This window comes from Podarcis erhardii (genome assembly GCF_964252035.2).
Source record: "Podarcis erhardii genome assembly, chromosome: 6".
In the NCBI taxonomy this organism is placed as follows: Eukaryota; Metazoa; Chordata; class Lepidosauria; order Squamata; family Lacertidae; genus Podarcis; species Podarcis erhardii.
The window spans coordinates 42,207,282-42,227,567 of record NC_138510.1 but is presented as its reverse complement, the minus strand read 5'-3'; the positions used below and the strand labels follow the sequence as shown (position 1 = coordinate 42,227,567).

The window sequence follows — 20,286 nt, the reverse complement described above, 5'->3', positions numbered from 1 at the left end:
CAGTGAAAATGTAAGCTTGAATCACATCACCTTCAGGCAGCTTGAGGCAGAAAAACGGCAACATCCTTTAAATAAGTGTATTTCATACCTGGGAATATTCAGCTTTGCATGTATATCTTGTCCAATTATTTAAGAGTAAGGATATGTATTTCTTTTTGGTGAAAGTTAATCATAGCTACTATTTGATATCCTAGCCTGCTAATTTAAAACTTCCAAAAGTAACTAGAGTTGCTTGTTTGCTTGTAAAATAACATAGTTATCCAGTTGTTTGCTTTATCCAGTTATCCAGTTGTTTGCTGTAGCCTGCATATGAGACCCACCTCCACCTTTTGAATCTCCTTTATGCTATCAGGTGACCAGATGTAAGATAACCCCTAACAGGGGGCAGGACTTAGGATCCCCTTTTCCTCCCAGTAACCCTTTCTCCTTTATGTCCTAAAACAAAACTAAACAGAGCTGCCATGCTATCGCTGCAGCCCAGTGGCACCTCAGTCTTTGGAAGGTCAATGTTATACAACGTATTATTTCCAATACCTTTTAGCTGACGCATTTGACAGAATTCATCACTGCCTTCATGCTACATGTCCCGTGACAGGCAAGTGGGTCTGTAGTTGGCTGAATTATTCTCTCACTTTCTCCTGATGGGCTCTTCTTCCACTGCAGCATCACCATCACTCCAGATGGCACCTTGATCATTCGGAATATTAGCAAGTTAGATGAGGGCAAATACACCTGCTTCGCAGAGAATTTCATGGGCAAAGCAAACAGCACAGGAGTTCTCTCAGTTCGAGGTAAGGGCATCTTATTGCCACTGGGACCAAATGTAATAATGCAGGGATTCTCAAGCTTCCTACCCCCAGGGCCTACTCAAGAAGGCTGAAAATTACTGAGGCTCACAGTCACAAAATTCTCTTATTTCTCCCATAACAGGTCTCCTCAGTTATCCTCTTCCTTTCTATTTGCAGTTTGTGTTGTTGTTAAATATTATCGTATTATCTTATTTTCTCATTTCCTTCAGCACCTCCTCTGGCACTTTCCCCTCAGAAGAAGGAGCCCTTCCCTCTCTCCCACTAGCCTCAGACTTCTCTCTCTCCCACCATGCAAGGAATCATTGAGGCTGACCTTAGTCCAGCCGAAAGGCTGTGGCATAGCTAGGGGTGGGGTAGGCAACTGAGGAAACACTGGGCAAGCTGTGGCACTGAGGCCATGTGGCAAATCCCTGGGTGCTGTTTGAGAAACACTGCAATCATGGAAAGGTCAACAATACATTTTGCCATCATTTCTGCCCTGCAAGTACTACAGCAAGAGAAGAGTGTATTGCTAGTTCACTAAAGTAATTAAAGTGGGCTTTCCTTCCTTTCCAGCCACATTAAGCCCATAGTAAAAGATACAACTGGTTCAAGATGGCAGTGTTGCAGCCCTTCTCACTGATTTTTGGGAGATGGCAGAACCATAACTGAGGTGCTCTGGGCTTTCCTAGTTTATAGTTATTTTTTTTCACCAGCAAATCTGCATTCAGAGACAGATGCCATTCGTCCTGTTCTGTGCCTGTGTTATGTTAATGAAAACTGATGCACACAAACAACTATTGACAACTAACCATCGACTCACCTGCTTGTTCTGCAGATGCCACTAAAATCACCCTTGCACCATCCAGTGCTGACATTAATGTAGGTGAAAATATTACCCTTCAGTGCCGTGCCTCTCATGACCCAACAATGGACCTCACCTTTACTTGGTTCCTGGATGACTTTCTCATTGACTTTGTCAAGTCCGAAGGCCACTACAAGCGAGCTAGTACAGTGAGTACTGCAAATCCCATGATGCCCTATAATTTCCAGAAAGGTGGTCACAATTCAAGGAGAACCAATTACACTTCTACCTTTTCATTGGGATGTCCTCTGATAGATCTCATCATTTGCCCACTGCTAAGATGCTGCCTGATTTTCTGTTGCCTTTCTCCTCTTTTAAACTTGCATGCCGCAATTTCTCAGATTGGTTCTGACATTATTCCTATTGATTCTTCTATCATAGAAAGAAAACATTGGAGACCTTTTGATCTTGAATGCTCAGCTGAAACATGCTGGTCGATATACTTGCACAGCTCAGACAGTGGTGGACAGTGCTTCTGAGTCAGCATTGCTGGTTGTAAGAGGTAATTTGTCCTGTCCTGCCACCCCACAATTTTTGCAGTGACAAGTCCAAACAAGTTGTCCCCTGCCTGCACTTGCTCCTGCTCCAACTCCCAGAAAGACAACCAACTTATATTCTCCACAAAACAGTATAAGAGCTGAATATTTATCTTGCCACCCAACTCACCCACTGGTCAAGCTATAGAGTAAAGTTGGCTCTATCTAGTAAGCCTGATGCCCTCCACATGTTTTAGGCTACAGTGCCCATCATTGAAGATAGTCCAAAGTAGTTAGAGGGTTGGCAAAGGCTGATCTCATAGTAAGGGCTGCCCAGTTACATTTCATACAAATATACACATTCACATATAGAATTGCATTCTAAAGCAAAAGAGAGAGATGGAACCTTTTTCTAACAAGGTGGAAAGATTTACTTCATGCAGATCCAGAATTGTGGTGTGTTCCTACAAATCCTTCAATGGGGACTGTGTGATGACAGCCTTACATTTCTCTGTATATAGGAAGATACTGAGGATCAGGGAAAGCCTTGGTAAAGAGGTATGTCTTCAATTGGTGGCAAAAACACCACACGATTGGTGCTCACCTAATCTCCATGGGAAGCCCATTCCATATGGCAGGTGCCACAATGGAGAAGTCCCTCCTCTGCACTGCCCCCCTAATAGGTCCTGGTACAATCAGGATGGCTCCATCTGCAGACTTCAATCTGTACAGGAGAAGATGTAGCTCTGAGTTGCTCAGGGCTTTATGTAGGAAAATGGACATCTTAAATCTGGCTCAGTAACTAAACAGCGGCAAGCGCAGCTCCTTTAGCACAGGCATTATGCGCACATGTATCATGAAGCAAGATTCCTCTCTCTTAATGTTATTCTACGTGGTTCTGGGATGTCATTATGTCTGTTGTTCTTCCCTTTTTGGTAGGTCCTCCAGGGCCACCTGGCGGGTTGGTGGTGAGGGACATCAAGGACACCACTGTGCAGCTGAGCTGGAGCCGAGGCTTTGATAACCACAGCCCCATTGCCAAATATGTCATCCAGGCCCGCACTCCACTCTTCTCCAAGTGGAAGCAAGTGCGCACCAGTAAGTGTCTTGAGGGCAGTGGCCCACAGGGAACAGGCTTCAGTAGGAGGCTTCGCTGTTATTCCTTTAGCACTGCTTGCTCTATTTGTTCTATTCTCGTGCTTTTGGGTTATAGATCCTGCAAATATTGAAGGTAATGCAGAGACGGCCCAAGTGGCCAACCTCATACCATGGATGGATTATGAATTTCGGGTACTGGCCAGCAACATCCTTGGAGTGGGAGAACCCAGTGTGCCTTCTACCAAGATCCGCACCAAAGAAGCTGGTGAGTATACCACCCGGTGGTGATGCAGGGTAGGGTCTTCTGTCTGGTGGGCCCTGTGGTTATGAAACTCCCTCCCTGTAGAGCTGTAGCTGTTCCCCTACCTGATCAGCATTTTAGTGTCGTCTGAAAATGCCTTCTTACAAAATTGCTTCGCTCACCTGCTGTATTTATCTATCTTAGTGATCTTTTATTCTGAAACAGATTTTAACTCTTTAATTATTGTGCCTGTATTTTTGTTGTATGCTGTCCTGAGCTCCATTGGGAAGAAAGGTGGGGTAAAAATGTAATAAGGTATTTTCCAAAGCCAGAAGTAGAAGAAGTAGTTGTTGTTTCACTGCATGGTGCTATCAGAATTCTTATAATGATGGAATGACTCACAGAAATTATTTTGATCCGGTGGTTGTCACAATCAATTGCTGCTTCAGCTTATGAACTTACAAGATACATGACCTTCACCTTTTCATGAGGACTACAACATCTGATTTAAAAACTCCACAAAGTTTTTGCGGTGATTTATTGGGCCTTTTTTAAGTGCATGCATTCTTGGACTTCCTTAGACTTTCCAAAGTGATGTCCTTTAAATATTTTTTAAAAATTGACACTCATATTTCACAGGTGAAAGTTCAGTGGGACAATCTACCTGAATCTCTGCTTCAATATACCTTCTTTATGATGTAGTTGATTGATTCTAATTATTGAAACGGTGCTTTTCTTCAGTATTGCTTGACTTTTGTTTTCCGATTTAACATGTCATCTTCTGCTTCTCTTTGGGGGGATCATTCCAGCCCCTACTGTTGCACCATCTGGGCTCAATGGAGGAGGAGGAGCACCTGGAGAACTCATCATTAACTGGGCGGTAAGCCAGCCACACAAAAGTGGGCAATTTCATTGCTGACAGGTCTCTGTTTTTCTTTGCGTTTCTTCTAGGAGTAGGCAAAATAATTACTGTGTGTTACGTGCGACAAAGCATGTTTGTTGTTCAGGAGCACAAATACATGGAAATAGTAGGGGTTGACAATGACCACAGCTTTCTTTGGTTACAGCTTACCAGAGTTTGTCATAGCATTGGGCAGGGATCCCGCCTTCAGGTAGTCCACCTGCTGGCTGATGTTGCCCCCCAGTCCATGTTCTAGGGCACATGTGCCACATGTGGCACCTCCACTGCTGGAAGGATCCTACTGCCTCCCAGCCACTTCTGGTACCAGCTCACCATTTCCCATCCCATTATGCAGATAAAGTAGTTAATAAAGAAGTTCAATTTGCACGTGTTTGTAAAATAAATCTATCAACCGAGAGTAATATAGGCTTTCGTTTTCTATATAAAAAAAGATCCCTATTTGAGTAGTAGTAGTAGTAGTTAGCTCAGGCGGCTAACATCATAAAACTAAGACAGTATACAAAGAACATAAGAACATAAAAACAGGCAATCAATTAATTAAAATACATCTTAAAATTAGTTCAGAGCAAATTAAAATCTGGACAGATGGCAGTCCATGGGTAAAATTGAGAGTGGTTAATATTCTCCAGGGCCAACTGTTACCACTGGTCTTATAAAGGACCTGTGAGTGGGCTAGGAGGCCTCTTTAATGCTTGTTCTTATACAGAAATAAAAGAATCAGACTGAACCCCGACCAAAGACCTGGCGGAACAGGCCCTTGCAGGCTCTGCAGAAAGATGTCAAATCCCGCAAATCCTTTAAAGAAGGATCCAGGATTATTTCCATGTGAATAGTACTTTTCTTTTCTTTAAATAATTTTTATTAATTTTCCATTTAAACATATATAGTCACATCATTGTTATCCACTTAACATCTTTGGCTCTTTAGAGCCTATTGAATTCCTTCCCTCCCACCTCTTGGCTTTCAAAGGTAACCTTTATATCATAGCATTTTCCAATTCTAATATAACTCATTACAAAACACCTCAAAATTTAAATAAATGTAGAAAGGTAAAAAAATTCTCATTACAAGTCTTCAGATAACCTTACTAAGTACTTGTCATTTCTAGGAAGGATACTTGATTTTAAACTGCACTACCCGAGTCCAGATTTTACCTCCTTTTTGTTCTCTTCCTCATTTGACCAGTTGGCATGTCACTGTTGTGTACATAAATCTGTATAAAGCATGTCATGTGTACCATATTTTTCGCTCTATAGGACGCACGTTTTCCCCTCCAAAAATGAAGGGGAAATGTGTGTGCGTCCTATGGAGCGAATGCAGGCTTTCGCTGAAGCCGGGAGAGCAAGAGGGGTGGGTGGCTGTCTTGGCTTCTTTGCTCTTTGGGGCGGGGGGGGGGATAAAAATGCTTTTCTTCACCCCCCCCCTAAAAACTAGGTGCTCCCTATGATCCGGTGCGCCCTATAGAGCGAAAAATATGGTATGTGAAATCTGGATCCAGGCCAATGTTGTGGAGTCTTTCTGTTTTGTCCCCCCCCCCCCCAACTGGTCCCAACCTGCATTTCAGCCAATGCAACGGGAGTACCAAAATGGAGATGGCTTTGGATATAGGCTCTCTTTTCGCAAAGAAGGCACTCAGGTGTGGAAGACAGCAAGCGTGCCCCATGCGGAATCCCTACATTATGTTTATCGCAATGAGAGCATCGCACCCTATACTCCCTTTGAAGTGAAGATCAAGGCCTTCAACAGGAAGGGGGAGGGGCCAGAGAGCTTGGTCTCCATTGTGCATTCTGCGGAGGAAGGTAGGCTGGGATCGTAAGAGTGAATTGCATACTTCCGAGTATTGCTTCGGCTCAGTTCAATTTGCACCTGATGCTTCCCTCAAGAGCACCAGATCAATAGCATTGCAAGAGTTATTTCCTGCCTTGCCCTTTGACAGGAGGCCAAGTGTCTGGCTCCTGATCTTTGCGCCTTGCAGATATTTCTAGACTTGGATTAGATTTGCCCATAATTCCAAGGTTTTGCTGTTGTATGTCCACAGAACCAAGAGTGGCTCCCTCTAACGTTACTCTCAAGGCAGTGTCGGCCACAGAAGCAGATTTTTCTTGGGATCCCGTGGAGCAACATGAAATGAACGGAGTCCTTTTGGGCTATGAGGTAAGAAGAAAGGGGAAGGAGTGGATCTGAAGCAAGGCTCAGGTTCAGAGACAACCCCACAAAAAGAAGCATTGGACTGGCATGGTGGCATCTCAGCAACTGTTTGCAGAGCCACCTCAGTTCAGTCTGATAACATGACAGAATCTCCTCTTGCGGCTAAGCTGATATGGGCTGCTCAGAGGAAATAGTCTTACTGCTGACTTAAAAAGAAAACACTTCAGTGTCAAAGGAGCTCAGATTGCCATGTGTCCCTGTCTTCAGATCCGGTACTGGAAACATGGTGACAAAGAGGAGGCTGCTGACAGAGTGAGGACTGCGGGACTTGTCAACTCAGCACGTGTGACAGACCTCCAACCCAATACCAAGTATCGTGTGGCTGTCAGGGCTTACAACCGGGCTGGGACTGGGCCAGCCAGTCCTCCCACCAGTTTCATGACTACAAAACCACGTGAGTGAGCATTAGCTGAAACTGCCATTCTTCTCTGTAAATACTTCAGTCACCTCTGATATGTGTGTCTGTAGCTTACGATGCCGGTTTTTTTCTTTTTATTGCTGTGGGTTTTGTGCCTTATAATGTGTGTTGCATCTGTGATGATTTTATTTATTTTAACTTGCAAGCTGCTTTGGGTTTATCTTCTTGTACAGAAAAGCAGTATATACATTATATAGCGTTGGAGGGAGGGGGTTGTCTGTGTGTTGACTAAGGGTGTGCCCCAACCACAACATTTGCCTTGTATTCATAGCATTTGAAAGCAGCCTGATCTGTTTCAGATCCCTATCCATCTGATTTGATTTGTGAATTGGGTCCGAATCTGATGTGTTAAGTCCAAAGCTTTGTTTCACCCAATTTAATATAATGAAGAAGCTACAAATGACGTTAACCATTTTCCTCCCTTTTCACATAAGTGGATGAAATTTGCAAGCAAATGAGTCCTTGCAGAGTAAATTTGGGCTGCCAAATTTCCGGCAGATCCATCCCAGAGTGGCTTCCTCTAACATTTGCAATTTGTCATTATTGAATGACACTCAAAATCTGATGCCTTATGCATATGGCACACTGTGCCTTGTGGTAGAACTGGCCCTGAGAGGATTCCTTTTCCATTTACCGGAGTTAGAGCTGGAGAGGGAGGGGAGCAACTTTTCCCTGTATCATCTTTATGGCAATGAGGGCTCAGTGTATTCTGTACATGTACATCAGGGAGGAGGGATATTGGGAGAGGTAGCAAGAGAGCAATGGGGATGACTAAGAATTGAGGAGAAAAGAAGAAGGTAAGTAAGAAGGTGGGAGGAGAGACATAGGGTGGTGACTCAGACCACTGGTCCATCTAGTTCAGTATTAGAAAATATCTACACTGACTGACAGCAGCTGTCCAGGGCTTCAGGTAGGAGTCCCAGCCTTACCTGAAGATGCCAGGGGTGGAACTTGGGACCTTCTACATGCTCTAATGCTGATCTACAGCCCTTTCCCAACAGGCTAGAACAGGCATAGGCAGTAGCAGAGCTTCATACTCCCGCACTGGGGGGCGGAGAGCAGGTGGGGGCAGGACAGGCACGCATTCCAGGGGCTTGGCACAGCACCTGCAGAGGCATGGCGCCCAGCACAGGCGGGGGGGGGGAGCTGCGATGGCACCCCACTGGGATCGCGCTGCCGGGGGTGGTGCATTCCCCCCGCACTCCTGTTCCTCCACCAGTGGGCACTCCAGCACTCCAGATGTTTGAGACTACAATTCCCATCATCCCTAGGTAACAGGACCAGTGGTCAGGGATGATGGGAATTGTATTCCCAAACAACTGGAGGGCTGGAGTTTGCCTGTGCCTGGGCTAGAATGACTGAGGAGATGGGAGAAAGTGGAGCACTAGAGGAATGGGTGGGAGAGAAGAGGGAATGCTCTGCTCCCAGATTTGTAGAATGGGTAGCTAGGTGGCAGGTGGGAGGAAGGGTTGTGTGGATTGGATTTCATCAGCCAAAGCATTGTCTGTAGGCCTCTATCTTGCTTTCTGTTGCTGTAGTAAAGATCTCTGCCATTTTGTATCCTCTAGCACCAAAAAGGCCACCAAGCAACATTTCCTGGAAGTTTTCCAGCACCAGCATTAGCATCAAGTGGGATCCTGTGGTCGCCAATTCAGATGAGTCTGCTGTCACTGGGTACAAGGTAACTTGTAGAAAGTCTCCCCACCACCACCGCCGCCCTTGGCTGAAGGATTCTTAACTTCTGAAATGCAGTATAATAAGTCAGTGCAAAGTATACCCCCCTGAGAAATAACACTGGGTGGCAGGGTGGTATTTCATTAATTTACTGAGTGAGCGAGACTCCTCATAAAATAAATGCTCTAGGCATTGCACAAATAAAAAATAAATGAAATAAAAAATAACAGTAAATCCATACTGCAATAAAGCCACAATAAACTTAAGAGACAACCGGCATAAAAGTCCAGATACACAACCAGCACAATAAAATGCTGTGTGCAGCACAGAACTAAGGCAACTATCAAATACATACATTAAAAACCACTAAGCTTTCCCGGGGGAATTAAATCCAGATCTTAAAAGGCTGCTCCATTCTTTCTCTGTCCTGTGGTTCTGCATCTGTTGGGCAACTTTCCATTTTCTCTGGATGTGTAGCTGTGACTCTACACATCCTTATCTTTAAGTCCCATCAACATTTGATTTCTGAACAAGGGCTTAACTCCCAAGTAAATTTGCACAAGATCAGGCTCAGGAGTCTTCTGCAAGATATTGGAAAAGCACATGCCTCCCCTGTGACTACTGGTTCCTTAAAAATAATTGAGGGATGGGAGTGAGTAAAAATAATTGAGGGATGGGAGTAAGTTGAAGGGGACTTAACAACAGTAAACTCAACATGCCTCCTCCCAATAGATGCTGTACCAGTCGGACCCGCACTCAGCTCCTGTTCTGTACACAGCCGCCAAAAATTGGATTGAGATCATGGTTCCAGAAGACTCTACTCATGCAGTGGTGCAAATCAGGACGACTGGTCCAGGAGGAGATGGAGTCCCAGCAGAGGTGCGCATCCTGAGAAACAGTGGTGCGTCTGCCCTTCTCTTTTCTCCTTATTCTACATTTATCGTGTAGGCTCAACTTTTCGCCCCAGCAGGCAAGTTGAAAACGGCAGGATCAATTGCCTTTAGTAACGGGCACGTTTATTCTCCCCTGGCTTTGTTACTTGGTTCTCTGCTTTGGTGTGACAGTGGAAAATTAAAAGGGATAAATGCTGGGGAAATAACAAGATTGAATGCTATAGTGCTGGGTCACATTTCTCCAGTGTGGAGGATGAATAAGGACTCTTGTTCCACACTTGAGTTGGAAAGTGTGCCTTGCCTGAACTCCTGCCCAGTGTCCATGGGTATTTAGTCAGAGTGTTTTGATTTGGTAGTGAAATGGGACATGGAACCCATCCCATAAACATTCTAATGCATATTAAAACCCTGGGTTTACCATGAATTGAAATATGTGATGAGGGGGCAAAGGAGTTCAATTCTGCACTGACTTGGATTAAAATCTTAACTGGATAAGAATTACAGGGCTGCAGGGGTGACCTTACACTTGAAGCAAGCGCCTTGCAGCTCTGAGGTTCATACTTCCAAGCCAGGGAGTAAGAATTTTCATAACAACACTAGAAGTATAGGTTCAGCCACCACTGTGAAATGTGTTTGGAACCTGTGTTTAGGAAGTTGAAGAAGCAATGTAGTAGTGGAGCATGGTGGAGGGTGGAGTAGCACCAGTACCTTGTTTCTAGAAAAGAAAGGTGCCGGTACTCTGGTCAGTTGCCCTGGGTGCAAAATTTCCTCAGGGCCAGGAAAAGCAATTACATGTAGAACGATTCCTGCTTCGGGAAGGAGGCGGAAGGGCTCCAGGATCCTGTCAGAGCCTTGCACCTCCTTCCCAAAGTCCAGGAAGCATTTGCCCAGCTTAGGGAAGGAGATTCAATGCTGTGACAGGATCCAAGAACCCCTCCTTCCTCCTTCCCAATAAAAGGTGGTGGTACTGTGTACCATTGCATACCACCAGGAAAAATTCAAGTTTAGTTGTCTCAAATTCATTTTGAAGTGGTAAGCAAACTCCTAAGACATCCAGTTATAGTGGCTGACATATGCACACAGAAGCAGGACTGTTACATCAGCTGCACACTCAAAAAGGTCTCTGGAACCAAAGTCAGAAAATAATCACGCCAGTGTTTGGTTTGGTTAAAAACACACACACACACACACACACACACAAAAACCTTGGAGAAGAACAGAGTGAAACAGTAGTTCTTCATCAGTAAATCAATAATATTGAGAAATGTATTGCAACACAAGCAGTTGAGTGATCAATTAAGCAATGCACTAATTGAATGACTAGATCAACAAAACTCTCTGTGCAAATACATTCCACTATAAATGGCTTGTATTTTAGAATACTTCTCTCCTGGCTGGCCTTTGTTTCACTTATGTAAGTAAAAGTTGGGCATCCTTCAACTAGCCTATCTTACCATGAGCACTTCTCTTATGTAAAAGGAAGAGAAAGATCTGCAGTGGGAGATGGACTGAGAAGGATAAACTGGGAGTCAAGGGCAAACTGAGAAACATCTGCACAGCCTTCATGTAACAGGAGGAGCTGGGTATTTAATGGGTGTAATAGGAAGGGAAGCTGGGAACTGCAGGTGATTGAAGTACCCTTGACATGTCTCTCGATACATAAACATTCACACGATAGGCTTCAACCATTTCAAAAATGTTTTTCCATTAGCGGGGTGTTTTGAATAGGCCAATCCAAAGCCATAACAGGGACAGTTAAAGGACAAACCACATGAACCTCTTTCAGAAGCATGGCTGGTACTCCACATATTCAGTCATCACAAGTGGTGGTGGCAGATATGTGCATGCGAGCATAGGCAAGCTCCACACATACATCAGAATGCATTCATTGAACACACAGACCCCAAGCCATGCTTCAGAAATATGCATAGCCTTGATCTCCAGGCTCCCAGAATCTGCCCCCACTGGTTCTGGAATCTAGAGTTTGCTCCAGTACTGGAGCAATGCTGACTTGCTGAGCCAGTGTTTCGCCTTCGCCTTCGCCTTCGCCTTCGCCTTCGCCTTCGCCTTCGCCTTCCCCTGTAGCATAGCATACAATGGAAAACGCAGAACAAACACTTCAGGAAATTCTGAAGCTTCTGCTTGTTCAAAACAAAGGGCCTTTTTACTTGTGTTTTTGCAACTCAACCGCATTGTTTCTTTCTTACAGGGACCAGTATGATGGTGCAAAATTCTGCTGACCGTCCAGTGGCAAATACAGTGGTTGCTCTGATGTACTCACTAATTCTGTCTGCACTAATGGGTTGCTTGGAGCTCTGATAACCAGCCCCTGTTAAAGAGAGATGTTGGATTCCTCCTCATCAAGCCAGAGAGCAAATCAACAACTGACCATTGGGAGTACAAATTTCTACTACAACTAGTAGTAGAAAAGAACTCAAGAGAAAAATATATATATATACTCTTTCCTTCCTTTTTCTTTTTTTAGAAAATAGAATATTTCATACAAGACGCGAGTCTTTAATCAGTCAGTGGTTTTTTTTAACTGAAGAAACAAAAGGATGAATTTCATATGAATTCTGGAAACTGGCTGTCTCATATTACTGTATTCAGTAGATTCTTCTGCCTTACAAAGCCATGTACAGAAGGAAACAGACTCTTAAAACTCAATCTTGAACCTTGTTTTCTTTCTTTCTTTTTTTAAATTACAGAATAAACGCAGTATCTTTTGGGGAAAGGTTTTCAAAGAGACGAGCATGCTCTGTATCATTCCAGCCAGTATTGAACTGATGACTCTTGGGTTCAAAGATGAAGGAGAACTCACTGAGTGGCATCATTAGTCTAATCACTGCCTTTCATGGCAACCAACTGAAGTGGAGAAAGCTAATGGTGATGGACAAGCATTTCTCACCCCAGACTTTAGAAGAAGCAAGCAGAGCTTTGTGAATGGGTTGCCAAAAGTAGAAAATTGAGGCTCATGGGTGGAACCAAAAACATTAAGTTGCCTTGCCATGTGGCTTCCATCCAGTATGTGCTGCTTGTAATCTTCGGTGCTTTGCCACACTTGGCGCAACACACATGCATTTACCAGTTCTTGCATTTTCCTTTGGTTTTCTTTCCTTCTCCTCCCCCTGCCCCACTTCATTAGGTGTTTTGAAGAGAAAGAGATACCAGAGGAGCTTTTATGTCAGGAGTGAAAGGTTCAGGGTCTGTCTAAAAGGACATTTGAATGCGGTAGACTGGAGGTGGTCTCTTTCCACTTTTACATAGTAATATCATCTGCCCAAACTTCCATTAACCTGCCTTGGACCTGAGAGCAAATTCAATCTATTAAGTTGTCATGTCTTTCCACCTGTAGGAAAGTTCTCAGGTCATGTGTGGTTGCCAAACCAATAAATATTTGGAAATGTTATGCCTCTCAATGCCTACTGATCACTGTCAGAACTGAATAGTAGATCAATCGAGCGCCTGAACTGAGACATAAGAATGCTGACAGACACCTTTTGTTTCTCAGAACGTTCTTCAGTGATTTAATGTTTGTTCTTAGCTGGTCGATCTCTCTTAGTGTGCTTTACATCTTTTATAGACTAAGGAAGGGGGAAAAACTTCAGCTCCCCAAACAGCTTGTAAGAACGAACCAATAAGATTAGTGTAGGAATCCTGTTACGCACTATAAAACACCCTTGTACTTTCCTGAACTCAGAAAATAGGACAGATGCTTACTGGGGCTACCCAGCCAGATGGGCGGGGTATATTACTACTACTACTACTACTACTGAGCCCACATATTTTGTCTCTGAAGGGAAATGTTTAAGGTGCAGGAGTTGCTTCTTTTAGCAACTGGACAACTTCTTCAGATCTTAAACATACAGAAATGGCTTGATGATCGTGTTTTCCCTCTTGGTGATGGCGTTCTTCATATTTCACAGTGTTGAATGGATGTGGATAGCAACCCCTGTAGCTACTCGGTTGGCTGGAGAGGTGGTGATTAACTCTGGCAACATCTCCCCAAGCCATTATCAGCTCTAATAAGGGGGTAAATATAGGTACTTCACTCACCTTCAAAGGAGAAAGCTAGAGAAAGAAAAGGTTCGTTACAAGTCTATTTTATTGTGTCTGCTCCAGTCCTAAGGTACCTACATAGAATGTGAATTGTCCTCCATAATTTACATCCTTTTAAGAAATGTTAGTCTTAAATTATGTGCTAGCTTCCCCTTTTGATGGAAGCTCTTCTGTTGTTCAAATGCAAGTTATAGCTATGTTTTGTATATTTTATGTGAATTTTAGAGTTCTTGCTCTATTTTTATTGAAGGCTTGGTATATTTCTTGTTTGGGGTCGATTGGTTGGCATTAAGAGGTTTTGTTGGCATTAAGGGAATCTCTCCAACATATGAAGCAAAGTTCATTCCCAAATTGTTTGTAACTAGATACTGGGAAATGAACCAGGGACCTTCTGCATGTGGTCTACCATTGAATGGTGGCTACTCAAGATATGTCACTTGTAGTTACTCAGAAGCATCAGGTGTGAGTTATCTCTGCACGACACATTGTGGTATACTAGGCTTAAATTAAGCTAGAGCTTGGACCAGGAACCTATCAAGTGATCAAACCAAGTTGCCTTTGAAAATGTGCAGCATACCTTAACTTCTCCTCTAGATAGTCATGGAGTGGGATCTGATTAGAGGGTGCAGGTTCCAGGCAAGCTTGAGTTCCACCATTTTGCTCTTTCAGAAATTAAATACTGGTGGCAGCGTTCAGAGTATCTTTGGTTCTCCAGATGCTGCTGGACTACCATCATCCCTGACCATTGGCCATGCTGATTACTGATGATGGGAGTTGAAGTTCATCAACATCTGGAGGGCCACAGGTTCACCATACCTGTCCTCAGCAGTGAGAGGTAATATAACATGGGATGGAAAAGGAAGTGCTCACCCAGCATGCCGAGTTCTCCTGACAACCTGGGCAGAGAGGGCCAAGTGATTGACAGCTGGGTGTTTGAAAAACTGAGCCTTGATATTTTGATGCTTAAACAAGATGCAAACTGAAAAGGGCGCAGAAACCTGTTTTCCAGTGGTCTTGTATCACCCCCTCAACATAGTCTGCTCTACTTTGGTCATATGGAAAACCTAAAAACTGTAGAGTAACTTTACTAGCGTTGTGTATAAGTGCGATGCCAATAGTTTTACATTTGCATTCTGTTAAAAATGGCTGCTGGCGGGATACATCTTGTTGCTCTGCTCATCTCTGTTGAGTTTGATGGGATGTAGCCTTGTCTCTTTTCAAGGGCATGAAAAGGCCTTTTTTCTTCACTAAGGTGGGGTGTCTATGAATCCAGTCAGGGCCTAGGCCCTACCTCCTTGGCCAAGGAGTTCCACCTTGGTGTTAAGCTAGTTGTATCTCATCCCTCTTCTGCTCTTTCCCAGGGACACCCTTGGTTGTTCTCTCCTCCCTCTAAGGGGTGGGTGGGTACCAAACCAAGCTGCCTTTTTAAAAAAACAAAAAAACAAAAAATCTTTATCCTGACGGAAGAAAGTGTTTAAGATATCCTCCAGCTTGCACTGGAGTGTTGGAAGTGGGGATGAAAGAGCACATGTTTAAGCAGACTGACCTTATTTGCATCTCCCAGGCTAATACATGCCTAATACGTCAATTGGACCATAGTTGACCTTCAATTTTGCACTTCTTGGCCCGAAATACATACCAAAATGTGTAAAAATAATAATAGGTGTTTTTTAAGGATAAAATAGATTTAGAAATGCACACATGGATATGAAATACACATTTAAATATGATTTTTGTAATAAAAATACATATTTAAATGATATTTAAATATGAATTTCTGTATTGATTTTTAATAAATTGCAGACTGATAAAGCAGGAAGTGATAGATTTGTGAACGAACATGTGAGAAACTGACAGAGACTGGAAATAGACAGATCTGCCTATCTCTAGCTGGAAGCTATTTCTTTGGGAGCTAACACAGCGTTGTGATTGGCTAAGAGACATGACCTGTAAACCAAGAGTTCCTTGAGTCACAGCTTGCCTCTGCCATGGATGCAGTAGGTGGCCTTAGACAAGCCACTATCACTCAACCTCAGTGCCTCATCTGTAATAGGAGGTGTGATAATAATACTGATTTGCCTTTCAGGATGATTTGTAAGGATCTCTGAGATCATGTACGAGGAGCACTTTGAGGACTCCAAATTGCTTCGAAAATGTTATTGTACTTTTCAGTTGCATATATTGTTTTGTTGCAGTTCTTCCCTCCTGTTGACCTGAAGGAGTATTTTGACAGCAGTGCGCAAACTCAAGTCAGGGTGTATAGAAAAGCAAGCGGGAGATTTTGTTCCACACAGGGGAAAAGGGAGAGGCAGAGCATGTCCCCTGTGTGGGCCATAGAAGAGTGTTCCATGCCCTTATCTAAAAGCATGCAAGGTAGGCATTTGTGCAGTGCATCAATGTGTTTTGGTAGGCTGTATTTTAGAATGAGGGAATTTCTCCAGAGAAGCAAAAAAGACATCCTTGTTGTATTCTAGCGTGCAATCTAGAATACTTCCAATTCCGCTTGGCTTCAAACGAGGCTGAGCCCTGTGGAGAACTTCATGCCTATAGCTGTGCTAATGAAACAATTTGTTATAGTTTATGTAATGTGTGTAGAATGGGATAGAACTGGGCATGCCAGAGACACTTTGCAAATGTTAACATTTCCTTGGGCTCAGGTGAGGCTCAGGCCAGGTATATTCATATCCCTGGCATATTACTGGCAAAATTCACCTGTGACACATTGATTGGAAAGGATACCAGTTGACTTTTTTCCATGAGTGTCACTCTAGACTTCAGACTTGCTGTTTAAAATAAAGCAGTATTTTAAAAATATAAAAGTGAGACACGATTAGGATGTATGATAAATAGCCCTGTGAAATTACGTGTGTATGTATGTATGTATGTATATTTATATGTGCATTTGTTTTTGAATTTGTGTTATTTCTTTTCATGCATTGAAATATATTCTTTTTGTTGCATTTACATTCATACTCCAACTTACCATGTATAAATAAAACTGCAGTATGCGTTCAGGTTTTATACTGTATCAGTGTTTTCAGGCAAGCTGACAGTAGAGAGGCATGTACTGATAGCTGTCTTGAGGACTTGCAGTAGATTGGGACACGGGGGGCGCCGTGGTCTAAACCACTGAGCCTCTTGGGCTTGCCGATTGGAAGGTCGGCGGTTCGAATCCCTGTGACGGGGTGAGCTCCTATTGCTCTGCTTCTGCCAACCTAGCAGTTCAAAAGCACGCCAGTGCAAGTAGATAAATAGGTACCGCTGCGGTGGGAAGGTAAACGGCATTTGTGTGTGCTCTGGTCTCTGCCAGTGTTCCGTTGCGCCAGAAGCTGTTTAGTCATGCTGGCCACATGACCTGGAAAACTGTCTGTGGATAAACGCCAGCTCCCTCGGCCTGAAAGCGAGATGAGCACCGCAACCCCAGTCGCCTTTGACTGGACTTAACCATCCAGGGGTCTTTTACCTTTACCTAGATTGGCAAAGATTTCTGGGTCCCAGAGAGCTGGGGGTAAACATAGTGGCTAAAGGGAATGACCTATGAAGTCCGTGGCTTGAATCAAATCTCTGTCATTAACTCATTGTGTTGTCTTAGGTGGTCTACTCTCAGTCTATACCTGCAATAATGCTGGCTTACTTTACAGTGTTAGTGAAAAGACTGCAGCTAGATCAGGAGTTCCCCAAACTGTCATCTATGAGCTTGTATTCAGGTGTGGATTTGTGGGTTTTTGTATTGCTGCTTTCATTTTAATTTACTATATTTAGTCCTGAAGCGCCTATCTGGTACATATCTGCTTCCAAGCAAACTTGCGTAGCAATACCCTGCAAGTGTACGTCCTTTGCTCCTTTCCCTCCCAATCCCAAAAGTGGATCCTGCAAAACTGAAGCCTGCCCACCCTTAAGCATTTTCCCATGACATTGAAAAATCGGCACTCTGGACCTACAGAGGTTTTCCCCATGCAGCTTGGCATCACTAGTAATGCCAAGGATTGTTCCTGCGGTGGGTTCCCCGTCCCTGCTTTCATCAGAGAGAAGCAAGTGCCCACCTTAGGCTCAGTGCCCCTCCTGCCAGTCACCTAGTGGGAGATCAGTGCTGGTCACATTGTGGGTGTGCAGGGAACAGCTTCCTGGATGCTGCCGCAGTTCTGCATCCTCCTCTTGCAGTTGAGATTCCCTGGATCGGGGCTGTTGGGAACTGAATACCAGAATACAATACAGTGGTGCCTCGCAAGACGAAAAGAATCCGTTCCACGAGTCTCTTCGTCTTGCGGTTTTTTCGTCTGGCGAAGCAACCCTATTAGCAGCTTAGCGGATTAGCGCTATTAGCGGATTAGTGGCTCTTAGCGGCAAAGCGGCAAAGCGGCTTAGAAAAAGGGGGGGGGAGCAAAAAAAATCGCAAGACTCGCAAGACGTTTTCGTCTTGCGAAGCAAGCCATGGGGAAATTCGTCTTGCGAAGCGCCTCGAAAAACGGAAAACCCTTTCGTCTAGCGGGTTTTTCATCTTGCGAGGCATTCGTCTTGCGGGGCACCACTGTACAACTTTCCCCTTCTTATATATCCCCAAGATATATATAAATATAAATATAAATATAAATATAAATTTTCCCTATTATAGTTGTGTCCATTACACAGCATGGTTTGATTAGCCTGACTGCTAAGTACAATAATTCACTAAGGCATGATCCACACTGTTTTTCATTTTCATTGTTTTTATCCACACTTTGACCGGCATTTTTATTTTTCACAAATAACGTGTTTTGCCTGCCTGCCTTTCACTGCTTTCATCCACTGATGGTAGTAAGGTTTCTCCATCTGATTGGAGTGTGAAGGTCAAGCAAGGTCAGGGATGTCATTGATGTGTTCTGTGGTATGCATGGTATGGTTTTGTTTGGAAGGATTCCTGCTTTCTCTGTTTTGAAGCAACCCAGTGGCCTAAGGTGACTGCAACAGCACGTGGTCATTCACTCGTTCCGAAGGCCATGTATGGAGAGGGCTGGATGTGCCCATTCCAGGTAACATGGCCATTAACTTAACACAAGCTGAATGTAGTCTGTGGCCTCCCCCAACCTAGCATTCTCCAGGTGTTTTGGACTACAACTCCTGTCATTTCTAACCACTGGCCAAGCTTGCTAGAGATGATGGGAGCTGGAGTCTAACAACATCTGGCAGGCACCTTGTTGGCCACCCCTACTCTATAGATTGCAGTGGAGCTCACCAAAGCCACATCGTAATGACACAACTGATGTGGACTCCCAAGCTTTTGATACTGACTACAGCAGGAACAGCCCATGTGGTGGCCCCTATGTGTGGACTGCTGCCCTCAGCAAACCCAACCAGCACTGCCAATGGCCCTGGGTGACTGATGAGAGTTGCAGTTCACAGCCTCAAGTGAGGGGACCACATTGGCCACCCTTGGAAGACATTTTTCTTCTGGCTTTGCCTAATCACGGGTCTGGCTTCCTCGCACTTAACTTGAAAACCTTACACTATCTTCAAGAACTCTCCTTTGCCTCTTCTATTCCAGTTTCATTGTACAGGAAATGGGGGTGGCGCAAGTACATTCTCAGTAATTTTGTTGTACGCTATTTTTTTAAAGAAATGAATAGAACTTTAAAAAAGCCCCCAAGCATTGTAAGCAGATGATGATTAATGTTACTTATTGGCTACAGTAGCACGCAGTTCTTAAATAAAGATCTTCAAAAAGACTTCATTGAACATATCCATTGTGACTTATTTCCAAACGTGTATTTCTTCCAACCAGAAGTTGGGAATGATTTGAGCAAGAGGTTGGAAGTGTGAGCCTGAAAAAATAAGATAGTGCTGATATCCCCACTAGCTGGACAAAGTAAGGCAATCAGGGTAAGAGTGGGGGTGGAGTCTTTGTTAAGCTGAAACATAGCCAGCACCCACCCTGGCAAATATACCATCCTGTATTGAAATATTGGGGAAATTTCTGAGATGGCAACCATGGGAAATTGTGCAAATGCATGGAGGATAGATACACTATGCATTTTTTCAGGGGGTACAGTACTCCCCTAAATTTCAATTATGCCTTCAGAGGTGGAAAGGTGGTTCAAATTGTCTGAACAATGCTGGGAGGGATGGAAGGAGAAGTTTGGTTGGGATTTTAATGCGAACCTACCTGATTCACACTTCCCAAAACATCCAAACTAAAGCAAAGCTCCTCTCTGAAATTTGGACTTCTCTGAATTTTGTGTTGGGAGTTTTCCAACCAAATAATGTGTGCAAAAATGTGTGTACAGGAGAACCTGTGTATAGAAACACATTAGCTTAGTGAAAAATAACATTCAATGCATGCTATTAGGGAAATTTGTTAGCAAATATGTGTTTATGGTGAGAAATTTGAATGGGAACCATACAGAATTTCCATGAGAAATTAAAAAACCCTGCAAGCTAATGCCGAAATGTAGTGGGAGCCAATAAGAAGAAGAAAACATTAGGTTTTTCCCTTTTAAGGTGTCAGCGTCTGCATGTCTGGACCACTTAGCTCCCTGTCACACTGAGGCCCACCTGTCATAGAAAGAACCTGTCATGAATTTGGCCAAGGAACCCACCTTACAGGAAAGGAACGTCCATCAAATTCTCAGATATTATTCCCAAGAGAATGTCAACCAAGGCAGTAGTGT

The 20,286-nt window shown here is 43.7% G+C and overlaps 1 protein-coding gene across 4 annotated transcripts in view; it reads left to right on the top strand.

The window, feature by feature from the left end:
* CNTN2 (contactin 2) overlaps window positions 1-12,992 on the top strand; it is a 62,750-nt gene extending 49,758 nt beyond the window's left edge. For 2 of the 4 annotated variants that reach the window (XM_081866329.1, XM_081866330.1), the window contains exons 12-23: window positions 664-791; window positions 1,627-1,802; window positions 2,035-2,155; window positions 3,069-3,227; window positions 3,343-3,492; window positions 4,278-4,348; window positions 5,955-6,189; window positions 6,429-6,544; window positions 6,806-6,992; window positions 8,585-8,697; window positions 9,423-9,591; window positions 11,793-12,992. In XM_081866329.1, coding sequence (XP_081722455.1) covers window positions 664-791; window positions 1,627-1,802; window positions 2,035-2,155; window positions 3,069-3,227; window positions 3,343-3,492; window positions 4,278-4,348; window positions 5,955-6,189; window positions 6,429-6,544; window positions 6,806-6,992; window positions 8,585-8,697; window positions 9,423-9,591; window positions 11,793-11,902 — 1,735 coding nt within the window. In that variant the 3' untranslated portion in view covers window positions 11,903-12,992. Of the gene's footprint in view, window positions 1-663; window positions 792-1,626; window positions 1,803-2,034; window positions 2,156-3,068; window positions 3,228-3,342; window positions 3,493-4,277; window positions 4,349-5,954; window positions 6,190-6,428; window positions 6,545-6,805; window positions 6,993-8,584; window positions 8,698-9,422; window positions 9,661-11,792 lie in introns of all 4 variants that reach the window. The other 2 variants (XM_081866332.1, XM_081866331.1) reach the window with 2 other exon arrangements.
* The last annotated feature ends 7,294 nt before the right edge of the window (window positions 12,993-20,286 follow it).